This window comes from Myodes glareolus, chromosome 5, assembly GCF_982192425.1.
Source record: "Myodes glareolus chromosome 5, mMyoGla1.1, whole genome shotgun sequence".
In the NCBI taxonomy this organism is placed as follows: Eukaryota; Metazoa; Chordata; class Mammalia; order Rodentia; family Cricetidae; genus Myodes; species Myodes glareolus.
The window spans coordinates 10375648-10397737 of record NC_142030.1 but is presented as its reverse complement, the minus strand read 5'-3'; the positions used below and the strand labels follow the sequence as shown (position 1 = coordinate 10397737).

At 42.2% G+C, this 22090-nt stretch overlaps 1 protein-coding gene across 2 annotated transcripts in view; it reads right to left on the bottom strand.

Moving 5' to 3' along the window:
* The window catches only part of Mark1 (microtubule affinity regulating kinase 1), a 102452-nt gene that overhangs the window by 40020 nt on the left and 40342 nt on the right, over positions 1-22090 (bottom strand). For both annotated transcript variants that reach the window (XM_087906051.1, XM_087906052.1), the window contains exons 2-5: positions 17630-17833; positions 16997-17050; positions 2812-2860; positions 1192-1257 (exon numbers count right to left, since the gene is read on the bottom strand). In XM_087906051.1, coding sequence (XP_087762177.1) covers positions 1192-1257; positions 2812-2860; positions 16997-17050; positions 17630-17833 — 373 coding nt within the window. The remainder of the gene's footprint in view (positions 1-1191; positions 1258-2811; positions 2861-16996; positions 17051-17629; positions 17834-22090) is intronic.

Sequence of the window (22090 nt, the reverse complement as noted above, 5' to 3'; positions counted from 1 at the left end):
GTGTAGCTCTGTGGCTGAGCATTTGCTCAGCATGAGGACCCATGCTCAGTCTCCAGCATCACCAAAGACAAACAAAGGGGAACAAAATCAAGAAATAAAAACCTACACTGAAATATTTTCAGGGAAAAACAAAACAAAACAAAAAAACGTTTTGAAGAAAGCAAATTTACTGAAACATTTAATTGGCAAAAACAACTTAAAAGCAATTATACATGTTTGGTATTTAAAATAAAAAGTTTAGAAATCTGAGAAGCCATGTAAAAATGTGTTGCTAGATGCCATAGATAAAACAAGTCCTCATTCCGTTTCACATAAGACCTGCACTGCAGTAAACACCGTGGCCTTCACTAATGAAGAGGCTTTATACTACGTTCAATGTAATGCTTTCCTATCAATTAGTAAATACCTAATAAGTCCATAAAATAATTCCAATCCCTTTATTTTTCAATTGCTTAAGTTATCTGTGCTTTTAAAGCACATCCTTTAAGTATTGCTTTTACTTTTTCAATGATGTAACACCATAAGATGTAATCTAAGAAGTCCTAATGAAATCGTTATTTTGAATCAAGTGTCTCTTATTTAAGAGAAAGTGCAGGAGATAAAAGTGATTTTCTATTATTTAATCAACACAAAATAAAAACAAAAAGCAGTCCCCTTGTGACCCAGAGACAAAGCATACGCTGTATTCTATTACACATGGGGTCTGCCACTTTCCATCAGCTCAACCCTAGTTTACAGAACACACAGATCAACAGTTACTTAAATCCAAACACTCAGGGAATATCTTGGCGAGGCATACACACTGAAGAGCTGTCATATGTGAGCAGTCAGTTAGGTAAATATCTGATATAGAGTAAGCTTTCACTATACATTTTATTAAATACATTCTGCACTTGGGATTTCCTGCGCTACAAATCAAATATGTTATTTTAATATTTAAATCAGCAAATTAAAACATTCAAAAGATGACAAAGCAAATTTTAAAAAGTCCCTAAGTAATTTTTAAATGAGTCAAAAGTTATTTATACTGTAGACTCATCAGGTCTAGAAAGTAAGCACTGACCTTTCATTAACAGGTAATTAAAGATCTATTAATAAAACTGTAGATTACAATAACGATGAAGGCACAAATGTTATACTGAGCCGCCAAGCACCATCAATTTCATGTACCAAGAGCCCACTCTCTCTTACCCCCACTCGCGTATTCCATGACTAGGTAGAGCGTCTTCTCTGTTTCAATAACTTCAAACAGTTTCACTGAAAAAAGGAGAAACGTAACTGTTGTGGAATACTTGTTTATACTGTCAAGATGTGTTGTGCCAAGATGCCTTCTGATTGGTTTAATAGAGTTAAATGCCAATAGTTAGGCAGAAAGAGGTTAGGTGGGACTTGCGGGGAACAGAGAGGATTCTGGGAAGAAAACACAGAGAAGAAACAGGAGGTACAAGACAGAAGAAAGGTAATGCCACATGAGATAGAATGTAGATTAATATAAACGTGTTAATTTAAGTTATAAGAGTTAGTTAGGAACAAGCCTAAGCTATAGGTAAAACCTTTATAATTAATAAGAAGTCTTCATGTCATTACTTGGGATCTGACTGATGCAACAGAAAAAAAGACTTACTACATAAAACTCTATAGCTGACAGCATAAAATGGTTGTTATTTCTGCACACCTTAGGCAACTCTAAGAAGAATATCAGAATAGTTGCTAAATGGATTAATTCTAACTTTAAAATAAAAAAAGCTACTCAAGAGTTATTATTTCTGTGCAAGGAAACTACTTACACCCCACCACAAAGTGGTCTGGAGCAAACTTAGGAGTTAAAACAGTTTTTGATAAGAAAAAGCCATAATCTTTTCTAGTTAGAATAAGATAATAAAAAGAAAACTCTTATGGGATGGTGGTGGTGCACGCTTTTAATCCCAGTACTTGGGAGGCAGAGGCAGGTGAAGTTCTGTGAATTTCAGGCCAGCCAAGATTACAAAGAGCTTGTCTCAAAAATCTAAACAACAACAGAGAGAGAGGGAAGGAGGCGGGCAGAAGAGAGAAAGGGGGAGAGGGAGAGGGAGGGAGAGAGGAAGAGGGAGAGAGAGCTTAAAATCAGAAAGTGTTTTCACGAAGCTTAGAAAGAGAGGATGCAGCATTAGGTTATCATAAAGTGTTAATGTTTGGTATAAAACAAATCTAAATTTATGAGATAATAAAAAAGCTGTGGTAAGAACAGAACTAGACTCACAGCGGAGATTATTCACCACAAATGATCACACTGATAGTTACATACAGAGAAAATCTTTAAAGATGCAAGATACAATCTTTTAAAAAAAGGAGATTAAAAGTAATTGTTTTACTACTTAAAGTCAAGTGATTTTATATAACATATCTGATCAATATGTTTATCTGTAATGGAGGCAAAATCAAAACTTACTGAAACAATTTAATAAAATTGAAATTAATCCCTTATTTTCTTCAAAATACAAAATACTACATTAAACTCAAATGTTTATGAGTAAAATATATGTAATTCTCTATTAATAGCTGATGACATGCAATCTCTGACTTAACAAGGAGATAGGAATCTGTGTGCATTAACCACAATTGTACCACAGTGTGGAGTCAAGCAGGAGATGTGACAGCGACAGAGGACGTCTGCCCAGGGCTTCAGGACTGTGCTACTGCACCAAGGGTCACCGTCCCTGAGTTTTCACTCTTCTTCTTTCTTATGGAGATCAACAGTAAAATCGTACACAGATGCCTGTCCGTGAAGGGAAACGCTTTGTCATGAACTAATGGTATGTACAGATTTCATACCTATGTTAGGATGGTTCAGGATCTTCATTATTCGTACTTCCCGAAACAACTGTTAAGAAAAGACAAGACATATTTCTGTTTAAAGAACAGAAAACTTCAAGCAGAAGTCACCTGGAATTCCATTTTAAAACAATTCCTTGCTTACAAGACTGCCGGCTCTGGCAGAGACCCTAAGCACAGACCTTCTCAGTTCCACCCTCGTATAATGAGCCATGCGACTCAGCCCTCTGTACTCATATTTCATGGAGACCTGACTTTTCACAGAACTCTGAGGAGACAAACTGGAGTGGTCTGTCTCTGGTATATGAAGTTATACAAAATGAAACATTTTCTTCAACAACTCTGAATGACCAGAAGCAGAGGAAAAGACTATGGAAGTGACACTAGAGACGCTCCATGAGGTCTGGTCACCAGAAACAAGCTTCTCTGGGTGGGGGTCTGATTTCTTAACATTATCTCCTTCAGCTGACCCAACATTTTGTGAAAGATTCAAAAGCACTTTCAAGTAGACTTGTAGAGTAGTATTAAGTGATAGTAAAATAGCCAGCCACAGTGCACATGTCCATAATCCAAGAACTTAAAGGTTGAGGCAAGAAGACAAGGTACGCTTGGCTACATAGTGAGTCTGTCTTGAGATATGGGAAAGGATGAAGATGAAGATGAAGGAGGACTTTTTTAAGATTCATTTATTTTTAAGTTCAAGGCTAGCCTGGTCTATAGAGCAAGTTCCAGGACAGTCAGAGCTATACAGAGAAACCTTGTCTGTATAGAAAAAAAAAAGATTTATTTATTTTTATTTTATATGTTTTGCCTGCATGCATGCATGTGCACCACATTGTACAGTGCTTATGAAGGCCATAAGAGGGCATCAGATCCTCTGGAGCTAGAGTTACAGACGGCTGTAAACCCTATGTGGGTGCTGGGAACCCAGATTCTCTGGAGAGCAGTCAGTGCTCTTAACCACTGAGCCATCTCTCTAGCTGCCAAAGGAGGACTATTAAGCATGTTAAATAAAACAAAAATAATATGAATGTTAAAATTTTCTTGCCCTTAACTTTAAAAATCTATCTGGACCAATTTTCAAAAGTATGACTTGTCAAGCAGTGGCATGGCTACAGGGGTGCTGTACAGGGCTTGCTGTCAATCTTTGTCAATCTTGACGACAGAGGTTAAACTTTAGAACCCACATGGTAGAAGGGAGAACACACTCCTACAGACTGTCCTCTGACTTCCACATACACACCATGGCACACATGTATACACATACAAATAAATAAAATGCTTTTAAAAATCATGAAATATAAAAAAGAGCATGACTTGGTATCTTCTTCTTTATATTGGCTGCATAAATGTTAGATCCAAAAACAAAATCAAGCATTTGTTCAATAAAATAGGAGAACCAAGAACTGGCAACATTAAAAAAAAATCTGTGAAGACATGCTTTGTCAGAATAAAATCCAAAATCAGTGAAACCACAAGCCATGTTTCTCTACTGATCTGTTAACAGCCTAAGAGAGCACGGAAAGATCATGAGGGAATAAGATCTACAGTGAGGACGCCTGACGCTCATTAGGATGACCGATGTCGTAGAGACCAGGGCAAGACAGAGCAAACCTGAAGACAGCATTAGATGGGGAGAGCTTAGGCCCCTGTGGCATTGCTAATGGCTGTGCCAGATGAGAAGACACCATGGAAAATGATACAGTCTCGTGGGAAACAATATTCCCAAAGGAAGTTAAAAAGAAACACCAAATAATCTATAGACTGCACATCTGAAAGTACTGAGAGAGAGGGTTCAAATGAGTGGATAAACAAATGTGGTAACAGAGGGAAAGTCCAGCACACAACACGGATGAACCTTGAGCGGATTACAGCAAACGGAACAAACTGGTTACAAAGACCAACTGCTGCACGACTACGCCTCCCAACAGATAGCGCAACTCACGAGCGCAATAGAATGGCTGTGGGGAGGCTGCGCGTGTGCAGAGTTAAGGGATTTGTAAAGTGCTCTGGAGGTGGACAACAATGTAACAACAGTTGGTGATACCCAGCAGCAAAATAGTAAATGTTAGCTTTTTTTTTTTTTTTTTTTTTTTTTGAGACAGGGGTCTCACTGTCCTGAACCAGCTTGGCCTTGAACTCACTGAGATCCTCTCAAATGCTGGGATTAAAGGCATGTGCCACCACACCTGGCTGTAAATTTGTGGTCACATCATATATTAACAAAATGAAATACAATAAAAATACATTCCAGGGCTGGAGAGATGGCTCAGAGGTTAAGTGCACTGACTTCTGTTCTTCCAGAGGACCCAGGGTTCAATTCCAAGCACCCACATGGCAGCCCACAACCCCCTGTAACTTAAGATCTGACACCTCACACAGACATACATTCAGGCAAAATACCAATGCAACTGAAATAAAAGTGAATAAATTATTTAAAAATAGATTCTAACTAAAAACCTACTTATGTTTAGATGCTACAAAAAAAAGCTTTCCCTAGATATCTTGGATAATTTCTACGCAAAGTCAAGGAAGTATGTAAGCCTTGGTGCTGTGTGTGCATGTGTACTCACATGCATATGCGCACACATACACACTTTCATTCAGCACATCTTAAGAAGTCTGTAATATAAACTTAACATTTAATAATTAAAAATTACAAGTAAGTAAATAGGCTAAAAGGCAAGTTCTCTATGTTCAAGACTGCCTTGCCTGACTGAAGTATGTTTTTGAAGTCAGACCTCTCTGTGACCTTCAACACACTTAAGATCCCCCAGCTCCCGTCTCTCTGGCTGCTCAGTTTTCTGCCAAGCCCTCTTCCTGGGTCTTCTGCTCTTAGCCCCTCCTCCTGGCACTCGATGTGCTCTTCCTGAGTGCTTTACTATGCTTCACGTATCACCAGTCTGCTCTGACTCTTAACTCACTCAGAACAATGGTTTTACCCCCAAGTGTAGGCTAAGTAGTTTCACTTGGTTGTCGCACAGGAATCCAAGCCCAACACACAGCAGTAGACATCACAGCAGTAGACATCACAGACATCTCCAACGCCTTCAGCATGTGTGAGCAGGGCAGGCCACCTCTCAGGACAGCCTCATCGCAGGACACTCCTGCTTCAAGCTGGACTTCCCTCGGTGCCCAGCATTCCTCTGCCTCCTGAACTGCCAGGTTCCATCACGATCAGCACCACAACAAGCTTTCTGAATGGAATCCACTTTCTCTCACCTTTTTGTTACTGAAGGGCTTATTAAAGTAAAATTTTAAGTTTCATTTTTTTCAACTCAGCACTCACTGTCTTCAGAGTACCCACTAGTGTGACAGTTCATGCCAAACAACATGATCTTGGGACCAGGATCTTTTTACCTCCTTGCATGCTACTATCTGAAAAGTCTTAGGTCTTGTCCATCATCATAGAAGTGGATATTGAGAGGCAAACACTGCAGGAGAGGGCCTTGGAATCTGTCCAACACAATTACATTTTACATAAACCGATGAGTCATGTATTTGTAATAAAATAACATGGGTAATTTGAAAATACCAGATGTAAGTTGCTAATGAAACTGCAAAGTGAGGGTTAAGTAGGTGCAGGTGACTAAAATCAGGTATAGGATTTTAATGGCAGATTGTTTCCTGGTTGTTATTACAATCTCCTTTCATGAAACAGAACACAACTAGAAATAGTAGCAAATCTATTCTGACTTTATGAATGTGATTCATGTAGATAAAATATAGTTCTAACCAGAAAAGTTAAGCTACAGAAAAAATGTTCATTCTATATTGGACAAAGAATGCAATTTATGCATTTAGTTTAAACCTTAAATTCTATGTTTGTTTCCTTCCTTCCTTCCTTCTTTCTTTCTTTCCTTTTTTTGAGACAAGCATTGTATAAGTCCTGGCTGTCCTGGAACTCATTCAGTACAACAGCTGACCTTGAACTCAGAGCTCCACCTCCCTTTGCCTCCCAAGTGCTGGGATTAAAGGTGTGTGACGCCACTGCTCATCATAAATTCTGTATCATTTCAAAGTTGCTCCTCTCTTTAACCTACGCTTCCAGCAAGCACTGTCTTCCTACACCAAGGGTAGTTGCTACCCTGCCCTAACTGGCACAGGCCCTGCCCGGGTTCTGAAGGACAGGTCCATGAGCCATGGCATAAGCAGGATCCCTGGGCTCCTTGATTTTTATCTACTCTTCATTCTTGCCAAGTTACAAAACAGGGCAACACTGCCACACAGGGAACATTAATTACTCTGAATAAAATCACTGCCCAGTTATTTTTCCTTAGAAGTAAACTGGATAAGATGTTCAGTCAAAGTGATGGAAGCAGAACATATATTTTCTTAAAATATGATTGATTTGATTTGATTTGATTTGATGTGTCTGAATATGTTTCTATGTGCAGCATGTGTGGGCAGGTCCCCAGGGCAGCCAGAAGAGGGTGTCTGGCTCTTTGAAGCTGGAGTTACATTTGGTTGTGGCACCCACTAAAGCTGGTGCTGGGAACCAAATGCTCTTGCTCTGCAAGGTCAGCAGGTGCTGTCCTCTCAGCCACCTTCCAGCTCTGATGTCTCCATCTCTGAGAACAACTTATTTAAGTTGTTCTTAACAACTTAACAGATGAGCTGTGTGCCTTTCCAGACAGTCACCAATGAGTTTTTATTTAGCTGTTTTCGTTTTTTAAAAAGCTGAGTCAACAAGGCAAAATGGCAGCCTACAGAATGGGAAAAGATCTTTACCAACCCCACATCAGACAGAAGTCTGATCTCCAAAATATACAAAGAACTCAAGACATTGGTCATCAAAAGAACAAATAATCCAATAAAAAAATGGGATACAGACCTAAACAGAGAACTCTCACCAGAGGAATCTAAAATGGCTGAACTTAACGAAACGTTCAACATCCTTAGCCATCAGAGAAATGCAAATCTTGAACAACTCTGAGATTACATCTTACACCTATGAGAATGGCCAAGATCAAAAACACTGATGACAACTTATGCTGGAGAGGTTGTGGGGAAAAGGGAACACTCCTGCGTTGCTGGTGGGAGTGTAAGCTGGTACAGTCCCTTTGGATATCAGTATGGCTATTTCTCAGAAGATTAGGAAACAGACTCAGCAGTACCACTTTTGGGTATATATCCAAAGAATGCTCAATCATGCCACGAGGACATGTGCTCAACTATGCTCATAGCAGCACTGTTTGTCACAGCCAAACAACCCAAATGCCGCGACTGAAGAATGGTAAGAAAGATGTGGTACATTTGCAAAATGGAGTACTATACAGCAGAAAAAAATAACAACATCTTGAAATTTACAGACAAATGGATGGAGCTAGAAAACATCATATTGATTAAGGTAACCCAGACCCAGAAAGACAAGTATAATATGTACTCATTCATAAGTGGTTTTTAAACGTAAAGCAAAGAAAGCCAACCTATAAATCACAATCCCAGAGAACCTAGACAACAATGAGAACCCTAAGAGAGACATACATGGATTTAATCTACATGGGAAGAAGAAAAAGACAAGATCTCCTGAGTAAATTGGAAGCATGGGGACCTTGGGAGAGGGTTGAAGGAGAGGGGAGAGCAGAGAAAAATGTAGAGCTCAATAAAAATCAATAAAAAAAATAAAAATAAATAAAAGCTGAGTTTTGGCATAACAATTTCAGTTCATGAGTTTTTAGTCTCTGGTTGGAACTTGGAATGTAGCTGTTCTATCAAAAACAGATTAATCTGTAAAACCTAAGACATTTAACAAAAATAGTACTTTAAAGGGACACTCCCATTCCACCTGGAGATGATGCACAGAAGATATTTACAGGCAGAGCCAATGTTCTGATCAGAAAGTAATTTTAAAAAATTAAAACAATAATATACAGCGATTACATGGAAGTGTGTAGAGGCTGGAAGCATGCTGGCTAATGTCTTAGTCACTGTCCTATTACTGTGAAGAGACACCATGACCAAGGTAACCCTTATAAAAGAAAGCATCCAATTGGTAGGGAGACTTGCTTACAGTTCAGAGGCTTAGTTCATGGTGGGCAGCAGGGCAGCACACAGGCAGACATGGTGCTGAAGGAGCTAAGAGGTCTACATTCTGGTCTCAGGCAACAAGGAGAGAGATTGGGCATGGTATGGGCTTTTGAAACCTCAAAGCCTATCCCCAGTGACACAGTTCCTCCAACAGAGTCACACCTCCTAGTCCTTCTAATTCTTTAAAAGGGTTCCCTGGTGACTAAGCATTCAAATATATGAGCCTATGGAGACCATTCTTATTCAAACCACAAAAGTTAAAATGATGGCAATCATACAAGGAAGCAGTTGCTAAGAGTCATGTGATGTTTTGTATTGTGTGTTAATTATGAAAAATGAACTGCCAGAATCCTGTACCATCAACCATTCCTCCATCCAAAGAAACACACGCCAAATGCATCTGGTCCATTATCTGATATGAGATAGAGCATGTTCCTGGCTCCCAGCATGACTGTTCTTAGAGAAGGGACTGTTAAGAAGAGAGTTCAGATTATATGAAGCCATAAGGGTAGGACCTTAGGCCAACATGGTCAGTATCCTTACAGATGGAAGGCTTACCAAGGATGAGCTGGGGTGTAGAACTTGCTATTCATGGATATTGAGAAGACAGCTATCTGCATGCCAAGGAAAAAGTCTCAGAAGAAAGCAACCCTGCACATACCTTCTTAGATTTTTAGCCTTCAGAACAGCGATAAAAGATTCTGTTGTTTAAGCCACCTATTCCATGGCATGCTGCTATGATGGTGTCCCTAACAGACCAGTAGTCTACCCTGGATCTAGAGAATTCTGGTCAAATGAACACATGATAGCAGCAAAGGTCTAAAACTGTCCTCAGTACTACTTAAACCTCTTCGTTTCCTAGGTGGGCCCAGGAGAGAGAGAATAGAGAATGAGGAAGGCAGGCGTTAATGGCAGAGTCTTCTGCAGAAACCCTCTGAGTCAGAGGGAGCAGGAAGGAGAGCAGGGAGCTGGGCGTCTCACCAGCAAGACGTCAATCCTATCAGTGCTTGCCTTTCATAGGAAGGTGGAAAGAGGAGCAGAGCCTTTAACAGACAGTTTTCGCTAACACCATCCCTTCTCCACGCATCACTTGTCTGAAGACAAGAAAGGAAAGCAGCGTGTTCACAAGGATTCCAGGTCCACACCATGCGAGTTTCTCATTTATACCTCTCTCTTTCTTGTTTTCAAGCCACGACGCTGTGCTGTGTGCAGCATCCATGAATTAGCCAGAGCACTTGAGTATGCTAGGTCCCTTCAGGTCTGCTGTGAACTGGATGATAAAGTCAATATTCGTTACAATGGTGTTAAGAGAACTAAAGGAAACCGTGGCTATCTATAAAGGAGGAGCTTTACTTTGTAGATGCAGACAGTTACTCTAATTGTTCAGGGCCCTTATTGCTTCCTTCTAGGTTCCTGGCTTTGCTCCAGGTAGCTGAAGTCACCAAACGATCTTCAGTTTTGTGGAAGGATAACTGCTCTGCTCAGTCCTTCCTGGTTAGGCCTGAGGTCAGGACTAGGCAAGCTTCATGGTGTCAATCAGTACTCACCTCAGTTAGGAGAATTTTCTTTTTCTTTTCTCAACTAATTTCTGTTCCTTCCAATCTCTTCCATTTCTTCTGCCTATTATTCTTTTGTATGTGTGGTGGGAAAAAGTTTGCTGTATTTAAACTAGTAGATTGGACATGGCCTCGTCATTTGGCATCCTAATTCTATGAAAAGCCTTGTGTCTGGCTCCTATCAGACCCTCTGCCGTGCTGCCTGTGGCCTCCTCATGTCAGAGAACCTCTCCATGGCTTGCTTGTCTCGCAGACAGGATGACTCTACAGTCCCAGGTAACTCGCTTTGCCAGGCTGACTTCAGTTACAATAAACAGGGCCTGGGGGAGGAGGGGCTGTGTACATCTGCTGTCTTTCAGCACAGCCTTCTTAGTTTTTCAAGTACTTCATTCTGATGTGAGTTTAAGAGGACAGGGAACTTTCTCTGCCACCGTGTCTGCATCGTCGGCAGCAGTTTTGGCCAATTAATGGACTCAAGTGTGGGTCTCCCTGCAGGTTTGGTTCCTAGACTCACCGGAAGCCTAACTCACTGAGAGATTATAATCGCTGTGCATATGTTAATGGAGTCCTGCTGATTGAATGCTCAGCTTTACCATTTATGGAATTATTATGATCTCCTTTTTTTAGCCTTCAGACATCTTACTGGGACATCAATTTAGTCAGATATTTTATAAAACTACTAGTAGCAGTATAAAATTTAAGTTAACTTCTGTTAGCTTGTTTTCTGCGTTGCTTTGGTTGTTTAGGGAAGGGTCTCATGTAGTCCACAGTAGCCTACATCTCTCTGTATAGCTCAGGCTAGGCTAGTACTTGTAGGCAGAGGCTATCCAGCAGCTCAGAGAAGCCAGTTTGCAAAGGAGACGGACTGCTTACAGGGCGAGAAGAAGCAGAGCCTGGATTATGGGCAGGGCAGAGGGCCTGGAGGAAAGTAAGACCTATCCAGCAGAGTCTACTTGGGGATACAAGGAAGGAAAGACCCAAGATGCTAGGCAGGCCCATGGGATGGAAAAAGGGGACCTAGCTGCAGGCATGGGGAAGGCAAGTCCCTAATGATCTTAGCAGGCCTCTGGGTGGGAAGGAAGCAGCAGACCTAATTAGTCACATGTGGGAGGGTGGAAGACTCTCCCAGTAACTAAATGGGCTCTAGCCTTTGAAACAGCCAAGCTAAAGTTGACAGATGATGCCAGTATTCCTAGCCTCTTCTGCTTCCCTAAGAGAATTCTTCCACAGCAGCAGTGGACACATAGTCCACAGTTACTCACGGCCCAGAAATCAGGAGTTTTAGGGTTCACAAAATGCTGGCATACAAAGAAACTACTGCCCCAAACCAAATAACTCCTTAGTTCTGAATGCCTGATCCTAGTACAAATGGGATTCAAAACTGCCATGGAGAACGGGAAAGATCTCTCTGAGAAAGTGAGAAACATCTAAGGAGGAAGTGAGGGAGGGAGTTAGTGTCAGGCAGAGGAAGGGATGAAAATCTGCAAAGGCCAGGTGGCTAGAACAAAGAGCGTGAAGAGGACCTGGTGGAAACTGAAGTGGAGGAATGGGGCACGAGGAGGGGAGGAGCTGTGCGAGCCGATGGTCCTCGAGGTGGAGAGGAAGGTAGGCCCTCGGTCACGTGTTAATGAGTCTAGGTTTTAGGCTACCAGAAATGGAACTCCTAAAAATGTAAGAATAGACCAGTATATTAAATACATGTCTGCAGAAAGACATGCAGGACAGAACAGAACACATTCAGGTCACGTAGAGGAAGGGCAGCCACTCTGAGGTGAGCATGAAGACAAAGGAGGAGTCAGGGTGCTTTGAGGTAGGTAGCTTACGTGATTTTGGAGGCAAGTTGCTGTTCACAAGAGGTCACAGGGTGATGAGGTGAGTGGGGCATTGGTAGGTATGGCAAGGTCATGAGTTCAATTCTGTGGCTGGGAGTCTCGGAGGGAAGGTTAGAAGGATATCTAAGAGTAGTCTGAGGTGAAGAGATAAACTCCCAGTTCACCAATAGGTAAAGATTTATACCCAGCTACCTTTGGTCAGCCTGAGAAGAGAGTACAGAGGGAGAAGTCCTAGAGTTAAGCCTTGCAGAGCTTCTCATTTAACAGCAGAACAATGACCTCACTGAAAGGAAACAGGAAGGGAGAAGCTGAAAAGGACAGAAGAAAACATACGGAGAAACACAATCTTTGAATAAATATTTCTCAAATCAAGAATTAATTAGTGAGCATGTGTATCTGGCTCAGTGAGTGACATTTAGTTTGAACTGTGGGACAGTTTCACTTCTAATTACTGCCTTTCTTCGTCACTGTATTCTACTTCTTATTTCTACTAAATGGAAATTTCTAATCACAGGTCACCAGGGGAGAGAATAAGCATCAAGTGATAGTCCTGACAACCCTGGAGACGTGCAGGGCCAACGCTAGTCTTCTGGAGCAATTTTTCCCTGAAGACTGTGGACGGCCGTCAGACAAATTCTAGCTGTCGGAGCTCATCACACTTAGACATTCAGACGTGCAATGACTGGAGTCCTTTATTTTAAAAATTTATTTTATTCTGCCAGGTGGTGGTGGTGGCGGTGGTGTATACACCTTTAATCCCACCTCTCAGGAGGCAGAGGCAGCTGGATCTCTGAGTCCAAGACCAGCCTGATTTACAGAATGGGTTCCAGGACAGCCAAGGTTACACAGAGAAACCCTGTCTTAGAAAAACAAAACAAAACAAAAATTCCCAAATTTATTTTCCTGTTTTGGTTTTCTTAAGACAGAGTCTCTCTGCCCATCCTGCAGCCCACTATGTATATCAGGCAGACCTTGAACTCAGAGATCCGCCTGCCTCTACGTTCTGAGTCTGGGATTAAAGGTGTGCACCATTATGCCTGTCTGAGAGACTGACATATTCTTAATCTGGGGGACATGAATAATCAGATTCTCAGTATACACTCATTAGACATATTTGCTCTGGAAATACTTTTATATTTGGATGCAGCATGCATACTGTTAAATATACTAAAAATATGTCATTGCACACTTCCATGACATCTACGAGGGCATGCTACCTGAAACACAGTTTGTCTGCAGGAAGTCTGGCCTAACTGTGAATGCACAGCTTACACTTGGGGTAGATGCAGTAATTTTGCTGGTATCACTTTCTAAAGCACCTGGACACCTTTCCCCTCAAATCCAGCACGCACACATCCTACCAATCTTCATACTGTGTGCGACAGATACAAGCCTCACTTATCACTTCATGATCATCCTTATTTTCAGTCTTTTCTCCAAAGCCAAATCGAGGTGAGGGTGTGCTGCTGATTGCTAGTTCCATGGAGAACAGAGGGGCGAGCAAATCAGCACCAGGGATCATCTCACTAGGCTGACGTGGCAGCATCACTCTTGCAGAATGCCAAAAGGAAGAAGAGGGAGTGGGGGTGGGAGGACAGAGGGAAAGATATGGAGGAGGAGAGGGGAGAGACATAAAGATAGCCCATCATTCTGATTAAAAAAGAGCTTTTGCAGTCTACAGCCCAGTTCACAAAAAACCACTCTCTAGCTGTGCAGTGGCGCACGCCTTTAATCCCAGCACTTGGGAGTCAGAGGCAGGTGGTTCTCTGTGCGTTCGAGGTCAGCCTGGCCTGTACAGCAAGTTACAGGACAGCCAGGACTGTTACACACAGAAACTGTTTCGAAAAACTAAACAACAACAAATAACAAAAACCAAAGACAAAAACCAAACCCCTAATACTCTCATTATTTTGGTTTCATTGACCCAAACCAGAATTGGACAACACATTTTCTTCAGGCTATACACATGTAGCAAGACTAAATGGGCAAATACTCAGCCCATGCATGGATTGCCTAGGCTGGGACCAAACTCCAAAGCCTCCTTTCTGTCTCTGCCCCATTAGCAGCTGGGATTTCAGGCACGTGCTGCCATGCCCGACTCTTGTTTTGTGTTGTCTTTTTTATTTCTTTAGATTTTTTCCAGTCAGAAAATCACTCTGACACAGAGTCAGTTTTGTGATATGTAATAAAATTAAAAATACAATGAAAATAGGGGGCTAAAGAGATGGCTCATGGTTGAAAGCACTGGCTGCTCTTTTAGAAGACTCCTGGCATCCACATGGCCCCTCTGTTACTCCAGATCCAGGAGATCCAGTGCCCTCTTCTGGCCTCTGTGGAAACTGCATGCATGTGGTGCACAGACATAACATACAGGCAAAAGATGCATACCCATAAAATAAAATAGTACAATGAAAAAATAAAATGGATACAAGGGAGCGACCGCTGAGGAAGCAGGTCTGAACCAAAGACCTTTGCAGGACTAGGCCCAAGCCAGGGACATTTGTGGGAACAGTTCTGAGCCAGCAACCTCTACCAGAGCAGGCCTGAAGTAATGACCTCAGCCAAACTCTGTGGGACCAGGTGTGAATCAGCAACCTCCAAGGGAGCAGCCCTGAGCCAGTGACCTCTGATGGATCAGGCCCAAGGCAGCTACCTCATTGGGAGCAGGGCTGAATGACCTCTGGGATTGCAGAGGGACCCCCAGGAGCACTGAGAGTCTTCCGGGAACACAGAGTAAACTCTGGGGTGACTGAAATTGTGGCCCTGACTGCACCACGAGGAGCAACCATCTGAGCCTTGGAGCCACTCGAACCTGGAAGATTGATCACCAGAGTCACAGCCCCAACTACACCAGTCAGAGGAAAAGATGGGTAGACAAGGTAAGAACACACCCAACACCACAGAGAGCAACATGACACCACAAAAACTAGTGACCCAACAACAAGACCTAAACATCCAAATAGAGATGAATAAGAAGAAAATGACCTAAAAAATAACTTTAGGAGAATGTTTGAGGACCTTAAAGAAGAAATGAAAAATCCCCTCAAAGAAATGGAGGAAAAGGCAAACAAAAAATTGGAAGAAATCAACAAATTCCTTAAAGAAAAATCAAGGAAAAGCAATCAAACAGATGAAAGAAATGATTCAAGACTTGAAAAAACTGGGAAAGATCAAATGGACTGTCACATTACTGGGTATCCTGGCAGAAGTTTCAAATGTCACTTGAAATCACTCCACTTATCAGAGTGATCTGGGAAAAGTACAAAATATGGGTGGGAGGTGGGCAGTGTAGCAACTGGTGTGTTTTAGGGTCCTTGGCACAAGGGTGAGTTACACTTCCATGTCATAGTGGCTTCAGCCCAGAACAGCATGAGTGTCCTAAGGTTCATCAGCACAGAGAGGGAGCCTTCCATCACTGGCACAGCTGCATCCAGGTAGGATGGGTGCTGGAGTTACGTGCAGAGATAGTCCCCAGGACGACACCACATCAGCACTGTGCTAACTCACATTCCCAGGAGAAGAAGAGCACAGCAGACATGAATCCTCACAACGCAGGTATGCCAGTGATCTGGAGTTTTACCGATCATCAAAGGAGCCCATGAAAGTACAGAGACAGATCTCTATGGAGAAAAGCGTAAAGATGCAGAGCTACTTAGCCCCGAGGCCAGTGGGAAGAAGGCTCTAGTTCACTAGAGTCACGGAAATGTTGGTAAACAGAGCAAACTAAGAATTTCTTGTAAGATTCTCTTAGGAATCCAAAGTCACTCATGTGACTTTTACGTTTATAAATATGATAGTATTACAGGCCACTGAAATCACAGGGGGTATTATACAGCTCACACACTGAAACAGCTGCTTTGTCTTTAAAATACTGAAGGTTTGTATCTGAGAAGGCTTCCCACTGAAGTACTTAATGAAGTAAACAGCTTTGCTACTAAATGATCCCCATCTAATTGCTTTCTCCTCCCCATTCCTGCTGTCTTTCCATCCTTTGATGGATCTCTGTTTACTGTAACTTAATATCTAAGATGAATTTGCAGGAAAGAAAAGTCAAACGAAGGAATGAAAGAAGACACACTTACGGAAACTTACTCAGAACCAGGCTTTGACTTAGAGTAATTCTACATACTTAGGACGGGAGCGATGGCTCAGAGGTTAGCAGCACTTGTTAACAGAGCAATCATGATGGTCAGAGTCTGGTTTTCAACATGTGCGTGCGTGCACACACACACACACACACAACCACACACACACCAAACATGCATGCACACACACACACCCCACACACAGGCATGCACACACACACAAACACACGACATCCTGCAAACAGTTCTAACTCCAGCACAGAGGAATCTGACATCCCAGAAGGGCTCCATACTCACACACAGGTATGTGCAACCCACATATACATTGCATCACATGTGCAACGTATATTCCACAATATTAGATACAGAATCTAATCCTATCACTAAAGGGCAGTTCATATGATACACACATCTTGCTAAAGTCTATGCAAATAGTTTCAAATACAAGATTCGATAAAGTCCCAAACACTTCTCTCAAAGTATTTTGAGTACATGATGTTCAACTTGCATTAGGCACATCTGAAACCTCTTTAGATCAGCCATAGTCATCCCATCTTAGATCCTGTTTTTTCATCATTTACTGGTAAAAAATAGTATTTTACCTAACCAGACATTTCATACTTGACTTTACAGAATTACATATTAACAAAAATTTACACTACTTATTAAGTTAATTAAATACCTTTTGTAGACTGGTAGGGTTTAGCTGAGTTTTGTCTATTATTTTCACAGCTACCTAAAAGAGAGAATCATTAAACTCCATTTGAGAGACGTCATTTAAGAATAAAACCCTGTAAAGAAAACATTTCTGTTTTACTCTTAACTATGCACCGTTTGCTTCTATGTGGATGCTCACACAGTCTATCCGCCTTAGGACACAGATGATTGACTTGTCATTAACCTCTATAATAGTAATATTAGCTTGTTGTTATCTCCAAACAGATAAAAATTAGTGAGTGATTTTCTACACATCTACATCTACCTTAGCCTAGGTAGTAATTCATAGAAACTTATTCCAGCCTCCTTACAAATGCAGGGCAGCAGCAGTAACCAGGAGTGTTCTCACGGTATATAAGCTTCAGCTAGTCTGCAGCACACCTGGTCTGTAAGAGATGCGATACAGTAGAGAGGAGTCTTTCCTTAGCGCTAAATGGTCAGGAGTTCTGCCATGAAACCGACCTGTCTGCAATGCTCTATGTGCATATATCCCAGTGTGCACCAGGGCACAGGGGCCATTCATTCCCCAACACCAACTCTGAGAAAGCTTGTGACAAGACTCTGGGTCAAGGTAAACTCAAAAGGCCTGAAAACTTACCTCTCTACCTGTTAGAACATGTCTTGCCAATTTCACTTTGGCAAAATTTCCCTTCCCTATTGTTTTCTGTAAGCGGTAATTTCCGATGTGAGGCTGTTCATCTGTTGCTGACGTAATGGAGTTTCTACACCGGGGAATGTTCTGTCTGCTACTTGACTTGGTAGGCTGGACGTGTGCTTCAGTATATCCATCCACAGATGTATGCTAAGAAAAAGCACAAGAGCTCATGGTCACTTCGATTATTATAAAAGGATACTTAAAAGACTACAAATGTTCATTAACAGTTCATCTTCAATCAAAGTACACCATACTACACAATTTTAAAACGTTAACACGCTGTTTATCATTTGCTCCCTGACTTAAGGGCCCTTACCAGTGGGTACAACATTTAAAATAAATTTTCCTACACATTTTTAAGGCTGTATTTTGAATTTCAAAATCAATAAGTAGATAGATTGCTGGGTATCTGTAGTAATATCAAAGAGTTCCACAATAGCCCAAAATGGAGTATAACAAAGGCTTATTTATTTGGGGATAAACTCACAGTAAGGGTAGCGATCCACAGTCCTCTACAGTTCACTGGGAACTAGAACCTAATCCAGCAGAAAAAAAGGGCCACACTTTTTTGCTTTTTGTCTGCACTTATAGTACATGAGACCATGCCCAAAGTGAGCCCGTATCTTAAAGGCTTTGGCTGAAGGTGTTCCCACAGCAGGCACTTCACAGACACTTCCTGTAAAGGCTATTACCATTTTAGGTTGAGTGACACGGTCTATTATCACCTCATTAGAAGGGCAGCATTTTTATTACCATGACAAATATTCTCCCAAATGTGGTTGTTCCTCTGATCCAGGGCTTCTTGACTTTGCTTCTTCTCCTTTTCTGCCTTTTTTTCCCATGTATACTAAACCGGTATCAAACTATGTGGGGTAAAAATGATCTTGAACTTTTGATCCCTTTGGCCCCACCTCCTAAATCCTGAGACCACAGCAGTGTCTCACCATATGTGGTTTATGCAGTGCTGGGGGTTAATTTGACAGGATCTAGGAGACAAGCCTCTTGGCATACCTTTGAGGAACTATCTGAATTGGATTAATAAGGGTGGGAAAATCCATCTGAACTGAATATAAAGTAAGAAGTGAGTTGACAATAGCATTCACTGCTCTGCTTCCTGACTCTGGATGCAATTACGACCACTGCCTCATGCTCTTGCCAGTATGCCTTCCCACCATGATGGACTCTATTCCCTTGAACTGTGAGCCAGAACATACCCTTCTCTTCTGTGCGGCTTCCTGTCAGGCATCTGTCACAGCAGTGAGAAGAGTAACTAATACACACTCTCACCCAGGCTATTCCAAAGATACACCTATATGCACGTGTGCTGAGACAGGGGGGTAGAAAACATGTCCAAGTCTTTATTTCCCATAGATAAACCACATTTCTACAAGAAAACCTCATGTGTACAGTAAAACACCCTAATTTGTAACACGGAAGTCTCCACTCTGAGTCGCAGTGTTTCAGGCTGCATTTTTGGCTCTGTGTGAACTGATGGTGTGCACAGCAAAGTGTGGGTGTTGTGTGTTCAAAAACCAGAGCTGCTTTGAAATCACACATTGGAAAATATGTGAGTGCTGCCAGAGACACCTTAGATTCATTATGTGTTTGACTGTAAACTAATACTGAGGCATTGCACTGAAATACAAATTCTATCGGGAAATCATCACACACTGTTTTTACTTGATGACAGTGGGCTTGATCTCTGTCTCAGACACAAGCAAATTTATCTCAGGAGTCCTCTGAGACTCACTGTCCTGGGGCAGGATGGCACCCTGACCCTCTAATGGCGGCGGGGGGGGGGGGATAGTAAAAAGCTAAGGGGTAAAAAATGTCAGGCGCAGGCAAGAGAGAACTCAGTGCTCGAGAGTGTGTACCTTTTTTGTTTGTTTTTTTGTTTTGTTTTGGTTTTAGTTTTTCAAGACAGGGTTTCTCTGTGTAGCTTTGGAGCCTGTCATGGAACTCGCTCTGTAGATCCACCTGCCTTTGCCACTCAAGTGCTGGGATTAAAGGCAAGTACCACCACTATCCGGCTGCATGTACTACCTAAGAGGACTCAAGTTTGGTTCCCAGGACCCTCACTCAGTAGCTCACAACTGCCTGTAACTCTAGCTCCAGGTGATCTGACACTCTTTTTGACTTCCACAGGTACTGTACTTGCATGCATAGACACAGACACAGACACAGACACAGACACAGACACAGACACAGACACACACACACACACACACACACACACACACACACACACACACACTATGTAAGCAGAAATAAATACTCTTAAAAAAAAACCCCAACACTGTGGCCCTGAGAACAGCTAGAAGGCGAACCATTTCCAAGAGAGGTTAGTACTCATTATCCCACGGTATAAAAATGCCTGTGGTGGGAACAAGAAGCCAGAAGTGCGTCCATAGAGAGACGCCTAATTGGAAACGCCAGCATGACTGCTCGATGGGGTTTCCCAGTTGTTTCTGCGGGAGCTTGTAAGTGACTGGCTTGGGTTGCTTTGTGGCTGGCTAGTTGTTCTCCTTTCAAGCCTCACTCTCACTAGAGGGCAATATTCTGCTCTGCCTGGGCCTCGGAGGCAGAAACCCCAGCTAGCGGCCTCAATGGGGCATCCTCAGCCTTTTCTGCCAGAAGCTGTGAACACCCAATCTGGTGCTATGACAGTTGCTTGCGACCTGCTCTCTCCTTTCCCTTGGCCTCTCAGCTGGGCTACTCCAGTTGTCTTTCCAGGTTTGGAAAGACCCAAATTTGATGTTTTGCTATCAGCTACTTGCTCTTAGGTCTTTTACTTTTGTTTAATAAAATTATTTATTTGAAACTGAAAGTACAGCTATTGTAGACCGTTCCCTAAAGAGAACATGCACACTCAGAAACCGTTTACTGAGTACTGTATGTTTGTCAAAGAAAATGATACAAATGAAGGGACAAAAATAGTCAATCATACTATCCCCCAAATAACCAAAAATAGTCTACCTACACCCAAAATAATCAAAATTCTATACCCTAAATAACCAAAAGTAGTCCACCTATCCCCCAAATAACCCAAAATAGTCTGCCTATCTTCCAAATAACCAACCCATTTTCCTGAGTACTCGGTATCTGCAACAAGCTCCTGGAAGATTCACCTTTCTTTTCTGTGAGCGACCAAAACCGTTCTGGCTAGTTCAAGTAGAAACTGTTCTGGCTAGCTCAAGTGCAAAAGGCATTTTAAAGTCTGCAAATAACTGAAAAAGTTCCCCACAGATGAAGCTTGTATTCAATGAAAGAAGACATGAACAGGCAAACAGGCAAAATAAAGTAATTATAGATGGTACTGATGTCTGAAAATGACAGAAAATAAGGTGAGTGGGAGAAGCGTGCAGCAAGCGCTGCCTTAGACGGGATGGGCCGAATAGGCAGGCAGAAGCATGCCGTGAGCGCTACCTTAGACGGGAGGGACAGAACAGACGGACAGCTGTGCACCACCTGGAAGATGGCAAAGGACAGAAGCAGTGGAAGAACACTCAGGCAGTGAAATGAGAACCCAATCTCCAGTCAGGTGTGTTTTATGAGGTCATGGAAGGAAGGCACAGAGCAAAAACTAAGCATCTTTGTCCAAGGCCCTCATCTTGAAAATTCAGTTGCCCAAAGGAAAAACTGCAGTTTTTTTTCTTTTCTTTTTTTCTTTTTCTTTTTGAGACAGGGCTTCTCTGTAGCTTTAGGGCTTGTTCTGGAACTAGCTCCTGTAGACCAGGCTGGCCTCGAACTCACAGAGATCTGCATGCCTCAGTCTCCCAAGTGCTGGGATTAAAGATGTGCACCGCCACCGCCTGGTTTTTTTTTGTTTGTTTATTTCTTTGTTTTGTTTTTCAAGACAGGGTTTCTGTGTGTAGCTTTAGAGCCTGTCCTGGAACTAGCCCTTGTAGACCAGGCCGGCCTTGAACTTACAGACATCTGCCTGTCTCTAAACTGCAGATTTCTACTACAGCATCCAGGTGGTCTCTAGTCACGGATATGAATCCCGGCACAACTGCCACACTAAGTCAGTTAAAGGCAAGGAAGGCACAAGACTCTCTAACAAATAGGTAAAGAATAAGCAAGTGGAGTCGTGAACAAGGCAATCAGCAAACCATGATAAAGTAAAGATAAGGCACACATCTCTGTCCTACGGTTAGAACAAAACTGCAGGTAACGGCTCAGGCTGCAGGGAAAGCTTAGTGAGCACTACCTCTTCTGCTCTTCACAATAACTCGACAGAAAGGCACGCCCCACATTTCACAGAGGCCGGGATGTGAAATGGAGAGACTATGGACATGTAACTCTAACTCTTCTGGGTTCATCGAAGTTTGTGAATATCAGCTGAGGATGCAGAGATAGCTCAGCAGTTGAGAGCAGTTATTGTTCTTGCAGAGGACCTAGGCT